Below are 23603 nucleotides of genomic sequence, written 5' to 3'. Positions count from 1 at the left end.
CCGCCGCTGCCCCGCTCCGCTCGGCGGCGTCCACGCGCACGCGTCTCGCCCCCGCCTGTGCCCTGCCAGCGCACCGCACGCGCGGCCCTGTGCGCGGCCCCAGCCAACGCTGCGCCGCCCGTCGTCCCGAACAACACCCTGCCCCGGAACGCCGCCCTCGGCGCGAGCGCCGCCCCACGACGGCCGCTAGCGGCTGGGACGCCATTAAGGCACCCCGCCGAACTCGCCGGACGCCATCGCCTTGCCCCACCTACCCGCGCCATCCCACCACCATTCCCCCGCTATAAAAGGAGCTCGCCGTCGCTCCTGAGCCCCGCATCTCTGGCCGCCGCCACCAGCGCCCCCTGCTTCCCTAACGCCGCTGCCACAAACTTCCCCAACCGCCGCCGCCCGCTCCCGTCAAGCCGCCTCTGCACGCCGTCCTAGCTCGAGGTGAGGCAGGGGATCGGTTCCCCACAACCCCCTCTCCCTCCTTCTCCGGTCCCTGGCCGCCTCCGAGGCCGGAGCGGCCGAATTGGCCGCCGCCGACACCCCTGGGCCGCCTCCTCTGTTTCCCGCGGAGGAGGGAGGAAGGGGATGGCAATTTTGCCAAAAACCCCTCCCCCTTTCCTCTATTCCTTAAAGGGAACTTCCACCTTTCTATCTTTTTACGAAAGAAACCCTGTCTAAGTTTCTATTCTCAAATAAACCCTTTTCCCATATAAACAAAATTCTAAATACATCCTAGACCTTTCTAGAATAACCCAGATGTTTCCAAAAATCTCAACCAGGCCCCTACCCCCTCCAGATTAATTACAACTAGGCCCCTGACCCCTTATCCGACCCCCAAACCTTTACTAAACCTATCATTTCATGTACCAAACGACCCCGAAACAACCCGGAACTTTACCACGCCTCACTTAACCAAGTTTTGGCCTTACCATTAAGAAACCACTCAAAATGCCACTTCTATCTCCATTTTTTTTTGTGTTCTGATTCGAGCTCAACGATAGATCTTTGTATTGATTGGATGCTTGTTTATGTGAGCTGTAGACCGCGGAGTGAACGAAGGAGAGCCCGTCAACGAGCAGTACTGTGAGCAGGAGAACGAGGATCAGTTCCGCGACCCCGAGCCCGAAGGACAGGACTTCCCCGAAGGCTTCGAAGACGGCAAGTTCAATCACATCCTTTGATGCATGTTTCTATCCTAGTTTTTATAAACACAACCCAATGGCCTGTTTACAAAAATTACATATGTTTTGCTTGCATGAAAACACGGTTGGATAGCCACTCCTTGATTTGTGATGACCATTCCTTGACTACCTAGATTAATATTTGATTTTTGCTTGGACGTTAATCGATATTAGAACGCTTAGGACTTTATTCTTAAATACTATTTGTTTTACAAAGAAAATGTGTGCGTATGTGGGAAGGGCGAAATATAGTGTTTTTGAAAAGTGTGTTCAGACGGGATGGATGACATTTCTGCGTGATTTGCCATTTGGTGTGCCCGTGCCTGTGTGGCAGGGCAAAGAAGGGAGATATCCATCTTGTCGTGTCTAAGGACCGAGTTGGTGTGGCATCTCACCTGACTCTACTATCGTGCAAGCCACTCGACCGTTGAATGGGCAACGGCGTAGCATAAATCCCACTAGTTGGTATGATAGCCATCAGGAGGGCTGAGAGCAACGGGTGACCAAGGAGAAGGGATATGTTCAGTGTGACTTATACCCCGGTTACACCTCAGAGTTGGGTCGATGACCCCTTGGTGAATCCCGTGATGGCTAGTCAGGCTTAGCTATGGTGGGTAATGGCTATGTTGGGATCTACACCGACACGACGGTGTTCGAGTTGTGGTATCCTACTTGTGGATAAAGTTGCACACCTCTGCAGAGTTAAAAACTATTCGAATAGTCGTGCCCACGGTATTGGGCGAGTTACGGTGTGGTCACATAACTAGTGTTTCATTGGGATGGGCTGGTGTGTGTGTTTTGGAATTGTGTCCGGCAGTTGTGCCGTGTGCTACGACGGACGGGGAGTCCGGTAGCAGCTTAAAACTTGAACTCCGTGTTACTACAAAAACTGATTTCAAAAAGGTTTTCTGTTAATTAGACCCCTGCATAAAATATCGTTTTTCTGCAAATTAAACCGCAACCTTATCCTTGATTTACCGGTGCATGTTATTCTGATATAACCCCCTCCGTGGGTGTGGTTGGACTTGCTGAGTACGTTTGTACTCACCCCATTCTTACTTTTTACAGAAGAAGATCCAGACTTCGTGCCAGACGACGCTGAGTAGGGTTATCGTTCTACACCCAACCTTGCCTGTGGAACCGGCCCTGTCGAGATGCCTCCGCTGTCGCAATACTCTGAGCCCGTGCTAGACCCCATGTGGTTTGCGGTCTGGTGTTATGTCGTAGCTTGGTTAATTATTATCATTATCTGTATCGAGTGTCCTCCAAGGTTTGTACAGTTTTGAACCATCTGATGTAATAAATGTGGCATCAGCCTCCTGGGACTGGTGCTTTGTATCACATTTAAGTTCTCTCTTATGAGAGGACGCTTCAGGACCTCTGCCGGTGGTCATGGCCACCCGAGGACGGCAGCGCGGCCAAGGACCCCCGCCACCAGAGAGTGAGCGGGCAGGGGCACAAGGGCGGTGGCGGCAGCACCCGAACCGCGCCCCCATGCGAACCGGCGGCGACGGCGCCTCGCACCCGAGTCGGCGACGACGGAGCACCCGCACCCGACGGCAGATCTGGCCATGGGGGACCCGGATCCGACGAGGAGGAGGCCGTATCCGGCCCCAGCCGATGGCGGCGACGAGGAACGGCGAGGTCATGAGGCGGGAGGAGGAACGGGGCGGAAGAAGAAAGGAGAAGACAACGCGGGCGGAGCCGACTTCGGCTCGGCCATAGGCCGCCGCCGCTGCCCGAACGGTTGCCGGTGGCGGCCACCGGAGGCAGGCCGGGGAGGGGTGGCGGGCGGTGGCGCAGCGCGCCCCCGTGTCGCCAACGAGAGCGACGCAGGGTTGGGGGGAGGGCGGGGGGCGTGAACTTTTTTTTATGGCAGAGGGCGTGAACTCACTATTGTACATTGTCGGTGACAAGTGTGACAGTGATTGTTATGATGTTATCCCTTGTTGATCAACCTCTACTTTTATCTAAGAAACAAGATCTGATTTATAATTTGAATTTTTTTAATAAATATGTGCCACGGCCTCAGTAGGTAACATGTTATGAGAATATTGAAACGTTTCCATCTGAAAGAGTTAACATGCCCTGGTGTCTGGTGACGCCCATAGCCACAAGAGCGGCAGGATGAAGTCAAGCCATGTCATGTTGCATTGGAAAAGAAAACATGTCACTTAACTGAGCCGGGAGGAGTCCCATGGAAAAGATGTCATCATATATTGTTGATAGATGATTCGCTGTAGATTTAAGATGGCCAATCTTCATTCATTTCGGCCGTCTCATGGGCAAACAGGTGGTGCGCACAGCGTCAAGCCGGCAGCTCATGTGGACAATTGATGCAGAGTTCAAACTTCAATGCAGCGACAATGCTGAAATTTTCGCTGGAATGTGGCCAGCATGAACAGAAAACTGAAATGCTTTCGCTGGAACAGTGGTGAAAACATGTAAAAATTGAAATATTTCTTCAATTCTGTTAGACTGAGCTCAATGGAACACAAATACAAGGAGAAAATAAGAATGGTTATGTAGTAATAAATTATGTACAACCATGTTTCGGAAGGACCAATCATGAGCTGACCCCAGCAGATTTTCTGAAGAATTTACCAAAATTTGCAGTTGTCTTCACAACTGAACATGAGTTAAGAAAGCCCTGGCCCTCAAGGCAGCTAAGAGTTCTCAGGACCACAGCTACTTGTCAGGCAGTGTCAAGAATCAGGAAGCACTACTGGCAAAGTAGTCCCGGATCGTTCTCCGTTTCAAGGATGGTGGTGGGCTCAGAACCGACGACGGGCTGTTTATCTGAGCCTCTGGACTCTTCCTTGTGTCAAGGGCCTCCTCCTGGAACAATGCAAGGCCTCTCTTCTTTGCAGACTCCGGGGTGCCAAAGTCCAGCACTCTGGGCTGAAGGGGAGAGTGGGAGCCACTTGGAGATTTGCCATCAGCGCTGGTGCAGGCAACTGCATCCCATGATGTGGTAACTCGCTCATGGGTGGTAGATCTTCGATACTTGGTGTTTGGTGCGGTTATCCGCTTACGGATCGCTGTTGGCGAGCTTACTGTGGTGCAGTCCATTTTCTTGATACTCCACACGCGAACCTGATACATAGTATACAGAATTGTCAGATGTTCCGATTCATTTCATGTGGTGCTATGTGTCCCTTTGCTCCCAAAATGTAGGTTGTCTAATCTACAACATATTGTCACAAACATATATAGGGGAATAAATGGAGTCATCTTCAGTAGTACACGCAAAAAAGAAAAGATTGCAGATCTAACTAACTACTCAGTACTCACCGTAGAATCATCAGAGGATGTTGCTATCATTCCAACCTCTGATGCACACCTGAAAAATGGTAAATTCATATTAAAACATGAGGATTGGATTGCCAATAAGATCTGCAGAAGCCTTCACGTTTGTATATCATACCAGTCAACTGAAGTTGCTTCACCTTCATGGCCTTTCAGAACTATAGGGTCATTTTCAGGTTGATCAACCTATATGTCGATGGAGAAGAATCACTGAATCAACATGTATGTAACACATAGAATGTAAGAAAGCATTTGATGAGCATGCAGAAAGTACCTGCCACAGGTATACTTTTCCATCACTTGAACCACCAAGAATGTGATTTCCATCAGGACTAATAGCAGACTGCATGATGCAAAACTTAGGTTAACAGAACACATTAATTAAGAAACTAAAACTTTAAGTTTTTTTCTATTTAAAGGATGTCAAAGCCAGATGGTCACTCACTGACCTTGACAAAGAAAGACTCTATTTTGCTGCCAGTGTAAACCTTTACTGGGCCCTTGTTCACATGCAGCACACTGTACAAATAAATTCTGAAAGAAAATGTAACACAGCAAAATCAGTCTTCATCAGTGACATGAAAACTATGTAGTAGTATCTGATGGAGAGGGTCTAATTTTTACCTGTTATTCATACATGATGCAGCAATGTATGCACCACATGAGTCTTGAGATAGGCAAGAGATGCCATGTTTCACCCCCTCCTTCTGAAACAAAGAACCAGTAAGTCTGATCAGAGATTGTCAGATTCATTAAGATAAGGAAACATGACAATCTGTAGTTATTGCTTGAATTTGACATATACAGTTGCAGTCTGAAGCACTCAATTTCATTGCTTATGTGGCACTAGTATATCATTCTTTTCTTTTTGCAAAAATATTAGTTGACCATTCTTTCTAGTGAGTAGAGATGTTTACCGAAGGTTGCCCCCCTGCATGAGAATTTTTGTTGGAGACTGGCACTTTCAGGTTCCGTGTATCCCATATTTTCACAACACTAGCAAGCATTTACAAAGGCACACGATTAGTATTGTAGAAACACTAAGATGTTAATTCTCTATGAAATAAAGATTTTCAAGCAATGGAATTATTGGTAATCAATTTCACAGTAATATCAGAGAAAATGCAATACAAGCCAAATAACAGCTGTGAAGCTGGGTGACAAAATTACAAAAGCAGAATAAAATGGAAGAGAGGCTTACTTGTCTGCAGCTCCAGATGTAGCAATAGAAACATCATCTTTCAGATAAAGAACTGATGTGATACTTGTTGAAGCCGCCTAAATGTCACCAATATCAGCAAATGTGCAGAAGAGAATGTACAATCATCCCAAGCAAAATCCATATCACGTAGATTTAATACCTTTGCCCGGGACCTTGTTCGACTCCTCTGGACAGGGCTGTGGGCTTCTCTGACAACAGCAGAAGACCTAACATGTCGCACATTTCAGGGAATCACGTTAGTTGTTACATCGCCAGACATTTGTGTTCATTGTAGATTTGTAGTTGACAGGGAGCAATTAGTAGCGATAGCGGATAAGACAACATACATGAGGCATGTTCCACCATGGCTATTTGGAGATTTAGGGTCGCATCTCAAATCCCAAAGGGCAAACGAACCATCCCTTGAACCGGAAACAATAAGCTCTGCAGAGAAAATAAACTACTTAAGAAATAGTTTGTGGCCAGCCTTTGCAGATAAACGTTAAGATTAAATGGAATTGATTCAGCGATTCAGGCAAGACAATACTCCACTAACCAGGATTTGAGGAATGGCATGATAGTGACTTCACGCTTCCAGTGTGTCCTGACAAGACACCAATGCGTTTCCTGTTCCCCACACTCCATATCTTGACCTGATACAGAAAATTCATCGTGAGATTTTGCAGATGGCAAATAATCCATAGGCACCATGATGGAGTACTAAACAAACTGTTTTGGTAGTTGTTAATGTTGCATTACTTACAGTTTGATCACCCGATGCAGTTAGTATTTGGGATCCCTCCTGCATAAGTGACACATACAGATTGCAACTTAGTCAGAAGCGTACGAATACATAATTAGCCTAAAGATTAGCTTTTATTATGCTAGATTTCGTTGGGCTTTGAACCATCGTAAGTGAAGTTACCTTGATCCAGCACACGTCAAAGATTGCATTGTTGTGAGCAACCCAATCGGAGACTCTCGTCTCGGCTGCAAGAAGAGCACGACGTCTGAATGGATTGGAATAAATTGCTCAACGCACCAGAAGTAAGCCCCGACATATCCAAATCTTAGATCAAATTGTGGGGAGGGTGGAGCGCGAGGGGTTCCGAACCGACCTGACTTCTCTATGGACGAGGAGCTGGATGGGAGGCGCCGCCGGCTGTCGTAGAGGCCAACGTAGCCGTCTTCGTCGGCGACCGCCAGGAGGTTAGAGGTTTGAGCAGACTGAACAAATGGCACAGTTCATCAAACACTTGGTACTTGCAGATCACAGCTGCAGGATTTGACTTTGCAAAGCACGCGAAATGGGGGAGAATCCCGGGATCCGAACCTTGCCGAAGGAGATGGCGAAGGGAATGGCGGGGTCGCCGGAATGCTCGATGGAGATGACCCCGCAGCCGCGTCCGCCGGGGTCGGAGGAGAGGTCGGCGAGGTAGGGGAGGCGCGCCGCGGCGCGGGAGGAGGAGGACCCCCCGGTGCCGCCGAGCTCCCGGCCCCGGAGCCCGCCGAAGAAGGTGGGGGAGAGGCGCCGCCGCGACATCGCCATGAGAGAGAGAGAGAGAGAGAGAGAGAGAGAGAGAGAGAGAGAGCGGAGACGGGGAAGAGGAAATGGCGGGCAGCCTGGGGCGGGAGGGGTTTAATGGAGGAGGATTCCGCTCCTGTGAGGAAGGCGCCGGCGGGAAGAGCTTTTCGTAATCGCGCCCCGCGAAAAAAAGAAGCCGCGAAAGCTGGCAGCTCAAGCCGCGCTCGCGCTGCTTGGTTTCGCGAGAGTTTTTTTTTTTTTTTTTTTGAGGGGGACTTGGTTGCACGAGTTGCGCACGTTGTGCAAAGACTCGGATTATTGCGGGCTTGGCGTAGATCTGGCCCGTTGGGCCTAGTCAAAGATGGGCTGATAAATAAAAAATTACAACGTTCTTACAATGAAAAGAGAACTGGAATGCTGAACGGGATAAAATAAGTTACGAGAGCAACTCCAATAGATTGATTTTTTCTTTTTCTCTTTCTCATCTTATATGGAAATTCCCATCATAATTTTAGTTTATTGGGGAGAAGTGCTCTAGCAAATTGATTTTTTTCTTTCCCCTTTAATTCATAAGTGGTCAGAATCTTCTCATGCATGTGGATCTTGTGGCTAGGAAAGAATGAATAGAAAGGGAGAATGTGGAATTCCCCTTTAAAAAGAGGAGAGGGGAGGGAAATAAAGGGTAAAGGGGAAAGGGAAAAAGGAAAAATCAATCTGTTGGAACTAAATTTTTCCCCTAAATCTCCTTTATAGATAAAAAGTGGAAAAAAGAAAAGAAAAAATCAATTTGTTGGAGTTGCTCTCGTGTACTTACAATAATTTTACTAGAATTTTAGAAAACATTAAAAACTGTGCAGTATAAGAAAAGCACAAGCATATAAAAATTTTCAATTACACTAGTAAACAAATAAAAGTAACTTGTGAAGTGATTTCCAGAACGACTTTAGGAGTTTAGATGAACCTGCTACAATGCAAAGAACTCACTAAATCCAAATACGTAACTTGTTTGGATCTAAGATTGCATAATTTTCAGGTAAACTTGGCCACTTCCATTTGATAATTTAGTCGAATTAATTATTTTTTTTCATCATAAGTTAGGCAGCGTTTAGTTCTATGAAAAGTGCTTATAGTATCCGTCACATCGAATTTTTGAACACATGCATGGAGCATTAAATGTAGTTGAAAAAATAACTAATTACATAGTTTAACTGATTAGAACGAAATGAATTTTTTAAGCCCAATTAATCCATAATTAGATATTAATTATTAAATAATAATAAAATGTGCTACAATAACCAACCTCTAACTTTTCCGCCAACTAAACGCGGCCTTCGGAGTATATAAAGGAAGAAAAACTGTGCAAGCAGCCGCTGACAGGCCGGCACTCTCAGCAACACACCCTTCCTCCAGCCCAAGCACCGCCAGCCGCCATATAAACCAAAACCCTAAAACCCATCTCCTCCTCTCTTTCCCCCTCCCTCGTCCCGGTCCGAGGAGCGACCTCCGCCGCCGCCGCCATGCCGAAGCACTACCGCCCTGCGGTAATCATCCATTCATCCTCGTCACCCTCCTGCTCCCCCCTCCCAAAGGCGCTCTCTTTGTTATCCGCCGAGCCTCTGAGGTGCTGTTCTTCCTGTGCTTTAGGGCAAGAAGAAGGAGGGGAATGCCGCGAAGTACATCACGAGGACCAAGGCGGTCAACTACCTGCAAGTCAGCCTTGCAATCTTCAGGTTTGTTACCACCATCCGATTAGTTCTGTTTATTACCGACCGGTCCTCATCTAAGAGCAGCGACCGCGTAAAATTTGGGATAAGCTTGTGTTGATTCTGGTGTTAATGAGGTATGATAAAACTGGAAATTTTAGTCATTTTTTGTGTCTGTTAAACTTCCCAATAAGCTAGATAGTTTCAGTTTGTTGTGTCCTATATTGATAGCATGTCACGGGCAACTTAATATCTTAATGGAGTCACTGTGTGTCATGCCGGCTTGTGTGGCATGAATATGGCAAAATGTTAGTTCTAATTCGCAAATATCTTCAAAGAATTGTATTGAAAACCTCCTGCTTATTGCAGGAAGCTATGCATTCTCAAGGGCGTTTTTCCTCGTCAACCGAAGAAGAAGGTGGAAGGAAACCACAAGACTTACTACCACATGAAGGATATTGCCTTTATCGCTCACGACCCTTTGATCGAGAAGTTCAGGTAATTTTTCGTGGGCGACTACTGACTGGAGGGGGAGTCACTTGGATGATAAAGTTTTACCTAATTCCTCATTGCTCTATGTACTGTCTGAGGAATAAGTGTTCCATGGATATGTTTGGATATGCATTTTTAATTGGAAGAGGGATGTTATGTTTATACACTGTCTTAACTTATATTGGTGATAGTTTCAATAGTTGGTTTCTTACAGTTAACGGATTTTCACTAAATCAACTTTGTAACTAACTGTCAAAAGACTTGTTTATTTACATCGGGATGTCACCGATTCATGAAAAACCATTATCCATTATTTTTGACAAAGAAACTGTTTAAGGGTAAGACTTATATTTAACCAAACAAACGCCACGAGTCAAGATTGTAACTAACAAATTTAACATGTTTTCCTGTAATGAAGGATATTTTTAAGTGAGCTGATCGTTAAAATGCCTGATCTAAACAACCATTTATTCTTGCTAGTTAAGCTGAACCATTTGAAAAATTGTATTTTCAATGGCAATTAACAAACTTAATGTTGGCAAACAAAGGTCATTGGCTGCATCAAAATTATTTTGCTATTCTTGTAAAGGGCATTTTATCTGAGCTTTTACTTTTGAAAATGTTGATTTGGGATTATGGCTTTCGGAAAGCTTAATTTGAAAATTCTCTGTAGATTAAGGGTATAGTATACTACTATATGTATAGTGGCAAACTGAGAACGTGATCCCTCAGAATCCACATAAGATCTAGACCTAGTAGTAAAGACAGCCTTTGATTCTCTGTATTGATCTCTAGAAGCAGGCTGTTTGTTTCAGATTCTGCTTCCTGGAGAGAAGCAGATCATGAAAAGGGGCTGGAAAAAACAGATCCTAAAAGATGTAGCCTTGTGGCTTGTTGTTCATTGGCGATGGAAAATCTTGCTGCTTGATTGTGAGAAAGACTAGTGGCCTCTTATTTACTTTGCTGTTTATGATAATTATTGGTGTAGGCGCTTTATGTGATTGGCAATATTGAGTATTCCTAAAACTTTTTAATGATACTGCCCCCACACTGTTATTTTATGTGGTAGTGATTAGAGTACATGAGAATAAGATCATTGTAAGAATCCTTTTTTGACCTTATGTTTCATGTACTTGATAATCCTATTATGTTTGATTTCAGGCAAATCAAGGTCCACAGAAAGAAGGTTAAGAAGGCTATTGCTAAGAAAAACAGGGATCTTGCGGACAGACTGTTGAATCGACCACCAACTTACAAGCTTGATAGGCTGGTCCTTGAAAGGTACTGAGTGAAATCCAATTGTTTCAGGAGTTCATCGAGTACTGTATGTATAGCATTAACTTCTTTTTTGTTTATTCAACAGATATCCTGCATTTGTTGATGCTCTTCGAGACTTGGATGACTGCCTTACATTGGTTCATCTGTTTGCGGCATTACCTGCTGTTGATGGTGAACGTGTTGAAGTCAAACGGATCCATAGCTGCCGCAGGTTTGTTTTGTTTGATATCGCAAAAATTCTCAGCGACATGTTATTTTCGAGTGTGCTTGGTGATAAAAGGCTATGTTGTTGTTGTATTTATGTTTTTGTATGTGTATTACCTTCTTTGGATTTTTGTTCTACATCAATTGAAGGTTGCATAAAGAATGATGCTTTACAATTAACCAGTGAATATTAGGTTAATATAAAAAATATCTACATTTTCCCTTTAATATTGTATGATTACACTCGAACCTGCATATGGTCTGCGGATTGCTACTTTGTGGTCCTCAAAGGCCAAGCTGAAATCACAATATTGTAAACAGAAAAAAGAAGAGCTTGTGCTTGGTCATTTGCCTTCTTTAGGGCCCATCTGTTCTTTTTATGTGAAGAAGCCATTTTGATTTTGATGTACTTAAAATATTCTTATAGGTTAAGCCATGAATGGCAAGCATACATATCCAGAACTCATTCCCTGAGGAAGACATTTATTTCTGTGAAGGGCATATATTACCAGGTAATTACTTATGGCACATTTCTTTTATCTATGCACCTTGATACCTTTTGTTATGTCATTGCCTCATGCAATAGTAAACAATTCACGATTGATACCTTTTGTTATGTCATTGCCTCGTGCAATAGTAAACAATTCATGATTCTCTCATGTAACACAGGCTGAAGTTCAAGGACAAAAGATCACTTGGTTAACTCCTCATGCTCTTCAGCAAGTATTAACTGATGATGTTGACTTCAATGTGATGCTTAGTTTTTTGGAATTCTACGAGGTAACAAATATGGTTGACTGCAATGTGATGCTTTAGTTCATTGCCGAAGTAAACTTCAGGCAATGATTACCAATATGTTAGTATTTTTTATTTGAAGCCAGGAATTTTTGGCTTGTTGTAGACTGATGGTGCTTTTGTTTTGGCTGGCATATTAAGCCTCTTTTTACTGATAATCATGTTTGAATGTTAATTTGCTTCCTGCAACTGCAAATGTGTGTTGTTGCAATATAATATAAGGCTGAGAATTGTGCCCTGTAGGCACTTGTCAAATACAAAATGATGCTATTTCCTTGCAATTGCGCCATTGCCTTCATTGGGTTGCTGAGCAAATCACCCGTAGATCAAGATATGTTAGGATGTCCAAACCAAGATATGTAGGATGTCCAAATCAAAGTATGTTATAATGTCCAGTAATAGTGTGGTGCTTTATAAACTACATAACCGGTATTATATGTGATTTTGTGCTGTTATCTATAATTCCGTAGCATAGTTTCCTAGACTGATAACTTGGCATTTTTTTGAATGCTCCCTTGGAAAATTTATCACGTTTTGTTGAGATAAAATAACAACTTAACTTTAATAGTGCTATTTTTTAATGCTCTCTTGGAAAATTTAACACGTTTTGTTGAGATAAAATAACTACTTAACTTTAATTGTGCTATTTGTAGTGTTTGTTTCAACTTTGTGACTAGCATATTGTTCCTGCAGACTCTTCTTGGATTTGTAAACTTCAAGCTCTACCATTCAATTAATGTAAATTATCCCCCAATTTTGGATCCTCGCTTGGAAGCTTTAGCTGCTGGTATGCTCTGGTGCTTATTATTATCAACTTCAATTGTACGTCTTTTTCAATGCATACCCGTCATATGCCCTTGCTCTTTTTTTTTTGTCTAAGTTTATGTAGACCCTTCTTTTTCTGACATTTTCATGTTAATCTGTACCAGAGCTCTATGCACTATGCCGATACATCTCCACTGGTTCTGGGAGAGTGACTGGAAATTCAGAATCTGATGGAGTAAAGGAAAAAGAGTCTGGTGGAGCAATCAAGGAAAAAGAGGATGAAAACAACAAAGCAAGCTCAAAAGCTGATGAGTCTGAACTCAGATTGGCACAGCTTCAGCATCAGCTGCCTGCTAATGAACCTGGTGCACTAATGCATCTTGTAGAAGAATCGACTGCTATTGACACAGATGACGATGAGACCAAAGAATGTAAAAGTTTATTTAAGAACTTAAAATTCTACTTGAGTCGGGAGGTATGTTATTGGAATTTGGCCGTATTGCAAAATGCAAACCAATTATTTGGTGGCAGATCAATTAAGTGTGTTCTATTCGGATAAATTTTCCTATTTTAAAATCCTTCATTCACTTCAAGGTGCCTAGGGAGTCCCTTTTATTTATTATCCCGGCATTTGGAGGAACTGTTTCATGGGAAGGAGAAGGAGCTCCATTCAACGAAGTATATGAAGACATCACTCATCAGGTTGATTTCATTTGCCACAATTCAATCGAACTATATTGGTGGAGACATTTTGATGTACCCTAATAAAAGATGCTAGATGAAGTACCATTATAGCAATGCCATGCTGATGCAGTAATTTCCTTCGGCCCTACAATGTAGTTTATTGAGACGTTTTTATCTCTTCAGTAGCACACAACAGTAAAAATCGATCACCTGAAAAGCACAGAGGAAGTCATATCAACTGGTTCATGGCAACTGTTTTATGCTCACCCGTAATCATTTGGCAGTCCAAAATAGGGCTATGCTGTCACATCCTCACACTCCATATATTTTTTTTTTCGAGTCCATGATATGTCACTGAACTACATGATCCATACGCCACTCACTTTGAGGTGCTGTGGCTGACATGTGCGGTCTGGGTTGTTTGTGAGAGATTAGTGGCATTTGATGAACCTTTGATATTATTATTCGGTGTTACATGAAGAATTACAATTTCATTCCTATGGATTTTGTTAACATAATGGATATTTTGTGTATGCCAATCAACTTCATGCACTTGCTTGTATAGAATATTCATTACATGTTACAGCTATTTTGTTCGATTATACCTTGAATTCAGTTGTTACATGCTGTTTCTTTATTAATTATATATTAGAAAATTGTTTTTCATTTGTTATGTTTCTTTGATTTGAATTCTCAATTTACTTAATCTGTCGCTTCTATTGTAATGTAGATTGTTGATAGGCCAACACAAAGCCATGTTTTCCTCTCTAGGGAGTATGTCCAACCACAGTGGGTATTTGATTGTGTAAATGCTCGCATCATATTGCCGACAGAGGGGTATCTTGTTGGAAGGTATGTCATAAGTGCATGAAATCAGCAAAATCTTTACATAGTGATAATAGCTTTTAGCATGATGTATGAGACATACAGAATTGCCAAGTTCTGCTATCCTGCTGCTACTAGATACTTACCAGTTGCTGCTCTCTGTTGTTACCCATAGGACTTGCTAGCTGCTACTGCTAATACTTACTATGTCCTCCACGAATATAAGTGATTGAAGTCAAACTTTCTAAGTTCGACCAAGTTTATGGGAAAGAACAGTTTACGATGTCAAATGAGAATAATGAGATCCATGTATGAAATATTTTTTACAGTATGCTTCTTCGACGTGGTAGATTTTAATATCCTTCTATAAATTAGGTCAAACTAGTTTAACTTAGGACAAACCCAGAGTCCCTTATATTTCTGGACGCATGGAGTAGTTGCAAGTGCTACTACTAGGATTTGTTTCTGCTACTGCAAATGTACCACAGTTTTTTCTAAAATATTGAACGTTAGTTAAATTGTCATTATTGGCTACAGGTTATGATTTATACGTCTGCAATAATGTTGGAAACTAGCTGTTCTGATGTCTAGTAGATGATGTCCTTTCAATTTGTTATGTTGCAGAATACCTCCACCACATCTGTCTCCTTTTGTGGACAACGACGCAGAGGGTTACATTCCTGAGTATGCTGAGACAATAAAGAGGCTGCAAGCCGCTGCTCGCAATGAGATCTTGCCTCTGCCAGGTGATGAAGATCTGGACAATTCGTTGGTAACAGCAATGATGGATCGAACAGAGTCAAACGAAGCTGCTGAAAAGAAGATGAAGGTGGGTTGTTTGTTTTCAGTTTAAGCAGTCTCCTCAGCCGTCTTCCTGTTGTACCAATCGCAATTCTTTGTAACATGCTCTGCCTTCTTTTTTTGTAGCTTGAGATGCTAGAGAAGCAATACCACGATGAGCTGAAGATGGAAATAGATGGCATTACTTTCTCTAATCTGTCAAATAAGAAAGCAGATAAGTCACTGGACACCACAGACAAGGATGATACAAAGTCAGATCACGAGGACGATGAGAAGAAGCAAGCTGAGAAGGATAGTGCTGACATTTCAACGGCTCTCATGTCTCGAAAGCAGAGAGTCCTTTATAAAGCAATTGAGGTACGTGTACTCAATCTTATATACTGCATTATATACCAACATCCTTTGATTTTTCATGCAATGGATGATATACTCGTTATATCAAAATGACTGCCATTCATACCAAAAGTTTTAGCACCTAAACTCTTTGTTTGTGATCGCAGATTGGCAAGGAAAGGAAACGCGACAAAGTTGAGCTACTGAAGAAGAGAAAAAAGGACGCCGATTCTAGCGCTTCTGCTAAGCGACGCTGAGTCTCCAAGTTCATCAGCGTGGCATGTATCTGTTTGGTGTAGCATTTTGTAGCGGCGCTGCCATGATCAGCATTGCGTGATGCCTTTTTGATAGCTATGTTGTTTTTCTATGTTACTTGGAGATATCTATGCTGTTCAAAATGGGCTTTAACCATGTGACCAGGATACTTGAATACAACAATTTTGATTATTTTACTTGGTGTCGTGTACCTGCATCATCGCTGTGCAGCGTGACTTGTGCAACATCTAATACGCGATGACGGCGAGCAGAGCTCGTCCATGGAGACCGCTTAGGCTGCCGGAGCAATCCCTTCAGGAGACCAGGACCCTTGACACGAGCCACGACGGCAAAGCATATACACCTTCTAGTCTCGCGGCGAGCAGCTGGCTGCCTGCGTTCTCCTTGACACGAGCAGCACGGCGGAGAATCCAGGGCTCTGGCCGGCGCCGTCAGCGGCAGGTGCGCCGCCTACTTCGTCCTCAACTCGCGGAACGGCGGAAGGCCGGCTTTGGCTTGGCGAGACGTGCAGGAGGCGTGCCGCGTCTACAGTTTTAGCTTCGAGGATGGCAGCACGACTGTGATGGATCGGACGAGCTCCCGACCGGCGCCGGATGGGATAACAACACGCTCATGACATGGCTCGCGCGCTCGCGCCCCGGCCTTCCGCCATAGCTGCCATGGAATTGATTTTATTGATGTGAGCTCCATTGAAACGATAAGTTAAGGGATGTGTAGCTTGCAGCTGAACCATTTTTTCATCAGTGACAGAAGGTACAGTCCTTTGTTGGGATTCCTTACCAAGTTACCATGGCCACAATCGACGAACCAGCTGATGTGTTTTGCTGCCATGGATGGAAAGGTTAGTGCAGCCAAGAGCAGCAGCCGGGCATACTGTACAGCTCTTTCTGGTTCATCTCAATTGCAGTACTAGTATCAATAAGAGAATATGTGGGGGTTGGAGTCGTAATGGTGGAACAACGAAGGAACCAACAGCAGGTCGTTATGCTTGAGTAATCTTGTAACTACAATTTGTTGACTCAACGTTTTTACTTGCCAAATTCGATGATTCAACATTTTCTGTCTGCTTGACTTTTTTTTTCTTTTACAATTTGCTGACTCAGCAATACCACGACGCTTGCTTCAGCTACAGTAACAGATCATGGCTATAATGATCTTTTCACAATCCAACTTTGTCCTTACATATTTAAACTCAAAACTGTATAAGATTAGAGCTCGATCTTTTATAGTTCAATCCTTAAATTATCCAGACTAAATTTTAAAATTTTTAGATTATCTAGACTAAATTTTAAAGCCCTTTACCACCTCTAGCTACAGCGTGGTAGTGGTACTAACGAGGAACAAAAGCAGGGGTGTGTCGCTTCATCACAAAGCCAACAATTCGGCGAAACCAAAGTGAATCTAATATATCCTTTCTAGAATCTTGCAAGCTGCCTGCGATCATAGCCACCTCTTCTTCCGTAGGGGTTTGAAGGGCCGATTCCATGCCTCCATCCACCGTGCACCTTCCTCATCTTTCGGTGTTTCAATGCACTACTCTCCAGGTTCAGACTCACTTTAGGAAGGTCTTTAAAACCAAATGATGCCGCTACTTTCTGAAAGACAGCAACGAATTAGACATATAAAGTCGTTCAATTCTGTGTGGTACTAAAACCCCACAATCACATGCAAGTAACTATCTTTGTTCTTAATTCTTATACAAGCTGACAGTTACTAGCTTTGTTTATTCATCCTGAGCTAGCTTGGTACTTTCAAGGGATAAGCTAGGTTGCCATTAAATTAAGGAAATAAAATGGTTTTCTCCATAACAACTTAAAATTATGCAAGTAAAAAAAAAGAAAGGGATATATCCCCCCCCCCCACCACCACCTAGGGAAATTTTCGACTTGCAGTGAAACAAAATGATGAGCGGACGAAATGCCCAGAAAACCACAAAACCTTGAGGAAGAACTTCCAACATTTACCTTGAGATCAAGTCGGTGGATATCAAAAATGTCTTTCATAGAGTGTGAGTTGTATGCCAGAAGGTAGGATCTGTAAGCTTCTTTCGCTGACTCGTTTAGTAAGTAATTGCCACCAACAATATACTCCTGCTCCAAACTCATATCATAATACTACTCACTGAAACAAAAGGATTGAGTTGTGAAAGAGATACTCACAAATCGTGGTTGTAATTTTTGCACACGCTTTTCACGGAACTCATATTCAGTCAGAGAAATATTGGCCACCTTCAAGCAAACATTAGATGTGTTACTTCCTCTGTCCAATTATGTAAAGCGTGTATATTTTTGGACAAGAAGCCAAATCGCAAAATTATTCTTATAGCATATAAAATTATACAAGATTCATATTTCAAAGTACTTTCACACTATATTGACTTTCTAGCTAGATGATATATGATGTCAAAAAACAATGATAGAAAGTAAGAAAACAATGATTCATATACTAATGGGTTTCTCTCAATAAAGTGGGGACAGACATTCGTACTTTTTGCATTTTATCCTTTTTTAAAAGAAATCACGCTTAGATCCATGGAGAAACAAATTGCGTTTTGGACCTAGGCGGTCGGTGCTCACCCCCATCTGAGCTGGCGCCTATGTGGAGCCTGCTCGGCACCATGGGACATGGTGCCGACCCCCTGGGTCATGGCGTGCTACCTCAGCGCCATGGGTCATGGCGCCGACCCCCTAGGTCCAAAAATGCATATAGTTCTTACAGGGTTACAACATGATATATTTTTCATAAAAAGGCTAAATAGCAAAAATACGGGGACAAACATTATGTCACTGAAACATACATTACCTGCAGGTGAATGAGCAACTTTAGTTCTTCCGGTAGTAAGAACAGTAACGCGCTTCCTTTGCCTTTATCACCTCGGGCAGTACGACTAACTCTGTGAATGTAATCCTACAAATTAGATTCCAATATTAAGTTAGCAAAAAAGAGAAATAGATAATTTATTTAACACAATTCAGAACCACTGACCTTTGGGTCATCTGGAGGATCATATTGCACAATATAGTCCTAAACAAGGCAACAGATCCTTATGTAAGTATGGGATTTACAAAGAAGTACAAATGGTTTAAAAACCACAGGTCAAAACCTTACCACATCAGGAATATCAAGGCCACGTGCTGCCACATTAGTGCATAACAAGATACCCTCTTTTTCCTTCAAAAATCGGAAGAATGTACTAGTTCGTTTCTGCTGTTTCAGATGCCCATGGATATTATCACACTGTATTCCGAGGAAATTTAGAAGGTCTGCATGGAATTTGACTGAGCTACACGATGAAAAGAACACCATGACCTTCTGCTTCTCGCGCACTATCACTCTTAGGAAAGCATACAGAACCAGAAACCTTTTCTCACTAGGAATGACACAGTAGCCCTGCTGCAAGCACTCAACGGTGGGCTGTCAGAGAATCAAAGTTATTCCTGATACAAAGTAATCCAAATAATGTTTAAGAGAGAGGTGAGCAGCATGGTAAAGGGGTTCCGTACCTTTATTTCAGAATCATCAACTCCAACATAAACAAGTTTTCGTTGCCTTTCTTCATTTCTCCGAAAAGTAAAATTTGCAAAATCTTCAACCTGTTGGATGACAACACATCAGCATTAACGCCAATAGACAAATTAAGGAAAGTTTGAATAGGCTAAATAGCATATCCACTAACCTTCTGAGTCTGTGTGGCAGAAAAAAGAACAGTTTGTCTATCCTGCATACAGTTCATAATAATTCCAGGACAAAATAATCTCAGTACAAAGTTAAAGGCTGCACTATGCATGCGAAATCAATGAAATAGCCAGATAGTCATACCTGAGGGAGGCGTTTAAATATTTGTTTCATATCTTCCTCGAAATTTTGCTCAAGTATGCGGTCAGCTTCATCAATTATAAGGCACTACAATATATAGGATGAGTTATGCTGGAGTGGGGGGAGTTCAGTCATGATATTCATTGAATTTTCCATGAAATTTGATATCACTATTTGCCTGCTAAATAGAGACCCATGGCACATGAACCAGCATGCAAGGCATGGATTTGTCTATGGGCAGGCAGCACAGTAGGCAAAATAATGCCCGACAACATGTTTACAATGCAATTATATGTTCCTTCCATTAGAAAAGAGCGAATTTAGTTTGGTGACTGATGAAAAAAAAACTTTTAGCTACAGACCTACACTTCTACTCACTTTAACTTTCCCACTTAATTGGTTTACTAAATACAAGTAACAAACTACATTATATCCATTGAACTTGCAAACCCACAAATTCAGTAAAGTGATAACTAACAAAGACGAAACACGTAACTGAGCTAATAATGACTTCATAAAAATATAAACTATTAGCTTCTCCGAATTTGCATATACTTGGCAAAATGTGCCCTGAAATTTGATCTACACTCTAATTCACTATCAACAGATAGACTTCCAATCATGGATGAGAAAGAGGTACGGTACACACATGCAAAGAATTAATATGTGAAATAATTAGGATACGGATTGTGCAAATAGAGAAGTATGAAATTGCTGGTTGTATTTGTATTAATGTGACAATTTACACGTGCAGTATTTCAACAGAAATATTTCCATGAATCTTGGAAAAATATGGTAGTAATCAGAACGTGTTTACCTTTAGACTTTTGTAATTGAAACTACTCGTCCTTCGCAGATGGTCCAGAAGCCTGCCTGGCGTTGCAACTAATAATTGACCCCTTTCGCGAGCTGGTTGGCCTCACTTCTCATGTTAGTGCCACCAATTACACATCCAAGAGTTTGTGAGTGGTACTTCATTAATTCCTTGGCCACATTGTGTGTCTAGAACAAATGCATCAACGAAAAAAGTGAGTCCACACGAATGGTTAGTCTCAGCAAGCATCCAACATTTAGATACACGACAAATAACTGCATTTTTGGAGCTCAACACCTAGCTAATATTTTTTAGGAAAACAGGAGGGGCGTGCTCCTACTGGATATACATTAAAAGAGAGTTACAACAAATAAAGACATGAGAAAACACATAAGAAGAACACCTAGCTAATATTTTGCAGTAGCGATGTGAAAACTGATTTTTTGACCTTGTCTTCAAAGTAGCTTTGATTTTTAGACTTAGCAGGACTAAACTGAGTATATGAGGTGTGACTTCGGCGCCACTCATAAGGAGGGAGATGTTAGTTTGGAAGGCCAAGTAGTGCCCAAGAGGGATACCTTTCGATATTTGGGATCGATGCTACAGAGAGATGGAGATATTGATGAGGATGTTAGTCATAGAATCAAAGCGGGATGGATGAAGTGGCGCCAAACATCTGGCGTCCTTTGTGACAAGAAGGTACCTCAGAAGTTAAAAGGCAAGTTTTATAGAACGGCGATTAGACCGGCAATGTTGTATGGTGCGGAATGTTGGCCTACAAAAAGGCGGCACGTCCAACAATTAAGTGTTGCAGAAATGCGCATGTTGCATTGGCTTTGTGGGCATACAAGGATGGATCGAGTTCGAAATGATGATATACGGGATAGGCTAGGGATAGCACCAATTGAAGAAAAGCTTATCCAACACCGACTGAGATGGTTTGGACATGTCCAACGGAGACCGCCAGAGCCACCAGTGCATAGTGGTATCCTAAAGCACGACGGTAATATGAGGAGAGGCAGGGGCCGGCCGAAGTTGACATGGGAAGAAACAATTAGAAGAGACTTGAAAGACTGGAGTATACCTAGAGATTTGTCCTTGGATAGGAGTGCTTGGAAAGCCGCGATTCACATGCCAGAACCATGAATAATGGTCTTTGTTGGGTTTCAACTCTAGCATACCCCAACTTGCTTGGGATTAAAAGGCTTTGTTGATGTTGATGTCTTCAAAGTACTGTTAAAATTAACAACTTTGTGCGACATATTTACGCAGAATTATCTTAGCAAAGAATACATCTCAGTTGGGACATCTGATTATGGTTGTTTCGCTCACAGCAAGTTCTTGAGCAGACATGATACATACTGTTCATCATGCATACCTGGATAGCAAGCTCCCTTGTCGGGCAAATCACAATAACTCCAGTCCCGTTCCTCGGCAAGAAGTGAGAGCTGCGGAGCAGTTCGATCGCTGGTATAAGGAAGGCAAGGGTCTTCCCTGAGCCAGTCCTGGCTGAACCCATCACATCACTTTGTTCCATCAGATGCGGTATTGATCTGGCTTGAATCTGCAGTAGTGAAAACAACCATGCACACATGCCGTTACTAAAATCCAGCAGCGCATCACGGAGCCATTGACTGCATTGAACTTGCCAAAAAGATGATGCGATGGTAAAATTTAGACGGTGGCGAGCAGCATGACCTCGGTGAGGTGGGTGTAGTTCATCTCTCTGATGGCCTTGGCAGTGAGCTCGGAGATGTCGAGGTCGGAGAAAAGCTTGTTTGTCAGAATCCCACCCCTCTTGCCTTCTTCAGCTTTTCCCCTCCTGTCTTCTTCTTCTTCTTCTCCTTCTTCTCCTCCTCCTCCTCCTTCTTCTCCTCCTCCTCCTCTAAATTGTCATCCTTCCCCGTCCCGTCCATCCCACCCCCTCCCTCCCGCTTCCGCTTCCCCTTCCGCTTCGCCTTCTGCATCTGCAGGATCCCCTCGTCGCGGACGGTGTCGTAAAACCCACTCATCAGAGCCCGACTCCGGCAGAGCATCGACGGGGTTCTTCGACGGCTGGGCCGAGCGGGTACAGGGTTTCCGGTCCATGGCGGCGGCGGCGAGGCCTCGGCTTTGCTCTACTCCCTGATCGGTGGTGCAGGGGGCTTTGCTCTACTCCCTGATCGGTGGTGCAGGGCGGAAAGGTTATATATCGCTTAGGCTACAAAATTAATATTCATCGCCTGAAGAAGTACCTCTTGTAATTGGGCTGCTTCGTTAGCAATTTCAGCCCAATTTCCGCCGTCTGTTTTGTTAGCACGTCGAGTTTAATTTATTATTTGCAAGGTAGACGCAAATAGCACTTGCAATATTTTCTCTCCTGCCACATGCTTGCTTGGTTACCCGAGCCAATTAAACTTGCATGCTACACGGATGGCGGACGTGCCGCTGGCAAATGCCGCCTGACAAGTTCTTTCACATGATTATTTTTACGACGAGCGCAGCTTGCATGTTTGCTATGCGGTGCCAATTGCTTTGTTTTCCTTTTTCCCTGTCTACTTGTTCCATATTTTTTTTCTTTTTTTTCTCTTTTCTAGTTCCTTCCATCCAATTTTACTTTATTTCTTTTCCACATCTTTTATATCTGTTTATGATTATTCTATCTTCCATCATTTTCTATTTATGAACCTTATACACATATCTTTATTTAAATTTATAATATTATTTTATAATTTATATTAATAATATTTATTTATTATAATTAAATGTTAACTAATCTATACATATCTTTTATTTTAGTAGTATAAAATTATATGTTCTAAGAGCGAGCCATACTTAATATATTCTAATTTATTTGTATTGTAGACTCATAAGTTAGTACATGTAATGATTTATATTCCTTTATGTACTAACTTGTTTAGCACATGTATACATGCTCATAAGAATATTTTTATTGCATAGTTGTATTTGTTATTCATGTAAAATTATTTTTCTGCATATAACTAATTTATCTGTGATGTCAAATTATTTGTTCATTTCTGTGGATTAAATTATTTAGTGATATTGACTTATTTGTTCACGATATTTATTTTCCATTGCTTCTCTTATATAATCAAATGTTCGTGATGCACAATATTTTATTTTTTAGTGCATTATTATTTGTTCGTTACATTTAGTTTCTTTGTTCATAAAATTAATTATTTGTTTGTGTTGCTAAATTATTTGTTCCTAAAATATGAAAGTATTTATTTAGTACTAAAAATAGTTTTTAAAAATAATGTGCAAACATAGGCAAGTGTTGTCTTGTTTTGAAGATTTTTTTCATAAGAAATATTATGGTGCAATTCAAATTTAATCTGGATGCTTGGTTTAATAGTTATTGCTTTTTATTTTTGAATTTTCATGCTTGTGGGTGATGTCATCATTGTTGTCTATTTATGCATGGACGTATAGATTTTGTTTCCTATTAGCTGGTCTAATGGGCCGAACAAACGGTACAAATTAACCACGCATTCCACCAGATATTAAATAACATCCCTTCGGATGATGGTGGAACCATCGCCTCATGTGATGGCTAATCACGCCCCGGTGCAGGGCCTCAACTCTGAATCTATGAGAGGTCCTCAGGCAA

At 42.4% G+C, this 23603-nt stretch overlaps 2 protein-coding genes and 1 pseudogene across 2 annotated transcripts; 1 reads left to right on the top strand and 2 right to left on the bottom strand.

Moving 5' to 3' along the window:
- Positions 1 to 3617: 3617 nt before the first annotated feature.
- On the bottom strand, positions 3618 to 7274 carry LOC120693131 (denticleless protein homolog). Its single transcript, XM_039976535.1, has 15 exons — positions 7016 to 7274; positions 6801 to 6909; positions 6608 to 6672; positions 6446 to 6484; positions 6239 to 6335; positions 6030 to 6126; positions 5843 to 5909; positions 5683 to 5759; positions 5399 to 5477; positions 5106 to 5188; positions 4931 to 5015; positions 4756 to 4824; positions 4600 to 4667; positions 4467 to 4515; positions 3618 to 4268 (listed from the first exon to the last, which is right to left on the bottom strand). Exons 1-15 carry the CDS (start codon positions 7229 to 7231, stop codon positions 3885 to 3887), a joined length of 1584 nt encoding a protein of 527 aa, XP_039832469.1. The 5' UTR covers positions 7232 to 7274; the 3' UTR covers positions 3618 to 3884.
- Positions 7275 to 8589: 1315 nt separating this feature from the next.
- On the top strand, positions 8590 to 15539 carry LOC120690397 (pescadillo homolog). The gene is made up of 14 exons (XM_039973039.1): positions 8590 to 8748; positions 8852 to 8937; positions 9280 to 9408; positions 10564 to 10683; positions 10766 to 10891; positions 11312 to 11396; positions 11554 to 11664; positions 12373 to 12466; positions 12609 to 12919; positions 13039 to 13146; positions 13859 to 13980; positions 14578 to 14782; positions 14881 to 15111; positions 15255 to 15539. The coding sequence occupies exons 1-14, from the start codon at positions 8725 to 8727 to the stop codon at positions 15342 to 15344; spliced, it is 1842 nt and encodes a 613-aa protein (XP_039828973.1). The 5' UTR covers positions 8590 to 8724; the 3' UTR covers positions 15345 to 15539.
- An 873-nt stretch (positions 15540 to 16412) lies between these two features.
- On the bottom strand, positions 16413 to 22005 carry LOC120688710 (annotated as a pseudogene).
- Positions 22006 to 23603: the final 1598 nt, after the last annotated feature.

Source organism: Panicum virgatum, chromosome 9N (genome assembly GCF_016808335.1).
Source record: "Panicum virgatum strain AP13 chromosome 9N, P.virgatum_v5, whole genome shotgun sequence".
Lineage (NCBI taxonomy): Eukaryota > Viridiplantae > Streptophyta > Magnoliopsida > Poales > Poaceae > Panicum > Panicum virgatum.
This window is presented reverse-complemented; position numbering and strand designations above follow the sequence as displayed.

Excerpts from the sequence above, each read along its gene's own strand:
- LOC120693131 (XM_039976535.1), bottom strand. The coding sequence starts at position 7,231 with ATGGCGATGTCGCGGCGGCGCCTCTCCCCCACCTTCTTCGGCGGGCTC. Across the intron at positions 6,910-7,015 it reads TCGCCATCTCCTTCGGCAAG|TCTGCTCAAACCTCTAACCT; the intron begins GTTCGGATCCCG and ends CCATTTGTTCAG. Across the intron at positions 4,269-4,466 it reads CATCCTCTGATGATTCTACG|GTTCGCGTGTGGAGTATCAA; the intron begins GTGAGTACTGAG and ends ACTATGTATCAG.
- LOC120690397 (XM_039973039.1), top strand. The coding sequence starts at position 8,725 with ATGCCGAAGCACTACCGCCCTGCG. Across the intron at positions 8,749-8,851 it reads CGAAGCACTACCGCCCTGCG|GGCAAGAAGAAGGAGGGGAA; the intron begins GTAATCATCCAT and ends CCTGTGCTTTAG. Across the intron at positions 10,892-11,311 it reads CGGATCCATAGCTGCCGCAG|GTTAAGCCATGAATGGCAAG; the intron begins GTTTGTTTTGTT and ends ATATTCTTATAG.